We start from the raw sequence: 2,110 nt of genomic DNA, 5'->3' as shown, positions 1-2,110 counted from the left end.
CACTCACACTCACTATTCCAGGATTAGATTATACTGCTGCTGTTGTCCCTGCCACAGGGGTCGGCAGCAGTCGGCTAGTAGTACTGGTCTTCACACTGCACCTCCAGGCAGCCCTGTCCAGTGGGTTAGCACTGGCAAGGCCGCGCTCTCTAATAAAAAGTTAATTACTGCTAGAACCAAAGCCAAACTATATGTAGTTGGAACTGGAAAGTGTACTATATAATCAGGACAGTACAAACTAAACTCCTGTATCACAAAATGGATGCCTTTTTCCTAAAGTATGGTCTGTTTACATAACCAGCATGCTGCCTGAGTGCTGAAAAGCATTAAGTAGGTCAGCCAACAAGTTTGGGCCTAATTCAGAGTTTCACAGTTCTAGTACAAGCTACTACAGCTCACCTACTTCTTACCTGTCCTTAAGGTAACCAGGTGGTGAAGAATAGGTAGAAGAAAAAGTACAAATGGACTGACCCTGCCTTAACTGATACTGCTACTCACTGTGTTTTACACAGTATATATGCCTCTATGGGGCAGTTTGACCTCAGGGTCATTGGACTGTCCCACTCCTGACCTGAGGGGTGTACTCTGGGATCTTACACAACAGTTGTGTAACAGTAGTGCAAAGGTTATCAAGAAGAGATGCTAGCACTACAGAAACTCAGAAAGTACCCAAGCAAGGCCAACCAGTCAAAAGCGAGGAGAGCCTGCTCCTGTATAACTACTGGCCTCTTCAGGAGTCATCTTTGATTCTTATTCACTGAGTGACTTAAAGACAAACCACCTGTTGACTGACTTAAGTAGGATTACCAGAAGGAGAAAGAGATAACAAAGGCAAGTACAGCACAAACATTTGTGGTGGGGCAAATCAACTCCCTTGGCTTGCCATCTCTTTTAGCGTAACACTCCTACTGGGGGGCCTGTTAAACTGGGCGGGGAAAACTATATTAGAGCCCTGAAGACAGCCTGCCCCAACTACCATGCCCCAACCATGATACTGGCTAAGTCAAGTACAGTACTAGTAGACATACCTTTGAGAACCCTACTATAAGGACCAGACTAGCCTTGAGGAGTTGTGTTGAAGCACAGATGTGACCCAAACAGCTTGGAGAAGTGACCAACAACAGGTGGTTGTGTAAGCGTCATGTGACCTTCCTGATCAAGGTCGCGCCCTTACATGACCCTACAGGGTCCATCCATAAAGGACCCAGGAAAACTTAAGATTGCACTTTTGTGAAGATCTTCTCTCAGTAAGTTCCTTACAAAGTTAAGCAAATGAAAATTTCCTAAATGTCTATCCAGAAACATAAATAATGATACCGGTAGTCTATAATTAAAATTCTTAAAGAGCTTCTAAAAGGTAAGAATCAACAGAGCAAATACACCCCTCTTTCTAACTTGGTACAGTCTGGGTTTATCATGTCCTTGAGAGTTTAGTTATTCCAGGTAAACACATCAGCTGATTGTGAGGTTAAAGGTCGGCAGCACCTGTGGGGTTGTGAGGCATTAACAGCAGAGCATTCGGCTCAGAACCAAGAGGTCCCAGGTTCGAATCCTGCCAAGTCACAAACCTAGCTTGTGCTCTTGGGAAAGGTACTATATACGATTACGGCTTTCCTCAGGTAAAAATGAGTATGCCAGAATGATCATTATCATGATCGTGGGCATTAACAGATAAAATCTTATACTATAAGCACCCCTGAGACCACAGGTGTTTTTTTGGTTATAGAATGTAATTTAACAATTTTCAGGATGAGGAGCTCAGTACACGAAAAAAAATTACACATAATTGCTTACAATTGCAAAACATAACTGCTCAAATAAAAGATGACAATATATAGAGGCTGAGCTCTACCATTAGTACAGGGGAGTCAAAGTTTCAGAGTCTGGTCTAGCTGACTCAGTATGGTGTGAAAATACTGAAGTTGCCTCTTATATACATTGTACACCATGAAGCAACTTACCAATCGTGCAAAACAACAAACAAACAAACAAACAAACGTGGCTTACCCCATGCTAGCATACAGGCTAGCCCAGACCGGTCCAAACACGTAGTTCGGTGGGGTCCACCAGGGTTTCTTAACCTGCGCGTCATACCACTTCAGATTCTCCT

At 43.4% G+C, this 2,110-nt stretch overlaps 1 protein-coding gene across 1 annotated transcript in view; it reads right to left on the bottom strand.

The window, feature by feature from the left end:
- The window catches only part of LOC109486948 (translocator protein-like), a 30,356-nt gene that overhangs the window by 9,641 nt on the left and 18,605 nt on the right, over positions 1-2,110 (bottom strand). Inside the window, exon 2 of the mRNA XM_019790862.1 lies at positions 2,008-2,094. Coding sequence (XP_019646421.1) covers positions 2,008-2,094 — 87 coding nt within the window. The remainder of the gene's footprint in view (positions 1-2,007; positions 2,095-2,110) is intronic.

The sequence above is a fragment of the Branchiostoma belcheri genome, unplaced genomic scaffold, assembly GCF_001625305.1.
Source record: "Branchiostoma belcheri isolate BF01 breed outbred unplaced genomic scaffold, Haploidv18h27 scaffold84, whole genome shotgun sequence".
Classification (NCBI taxonomy): domain Eukaryota; kingdom Metazoa; phylum Chordata; class Leptocardii; order Amphioxiformes; family Branchiostomatidae; genus Branchiostoma; species Branchiostoma belcheri.
Note: the sequence above shows the minus strand (reverse complement) of the source record. Positions and strands in the feature narration are given on the sequence as shown.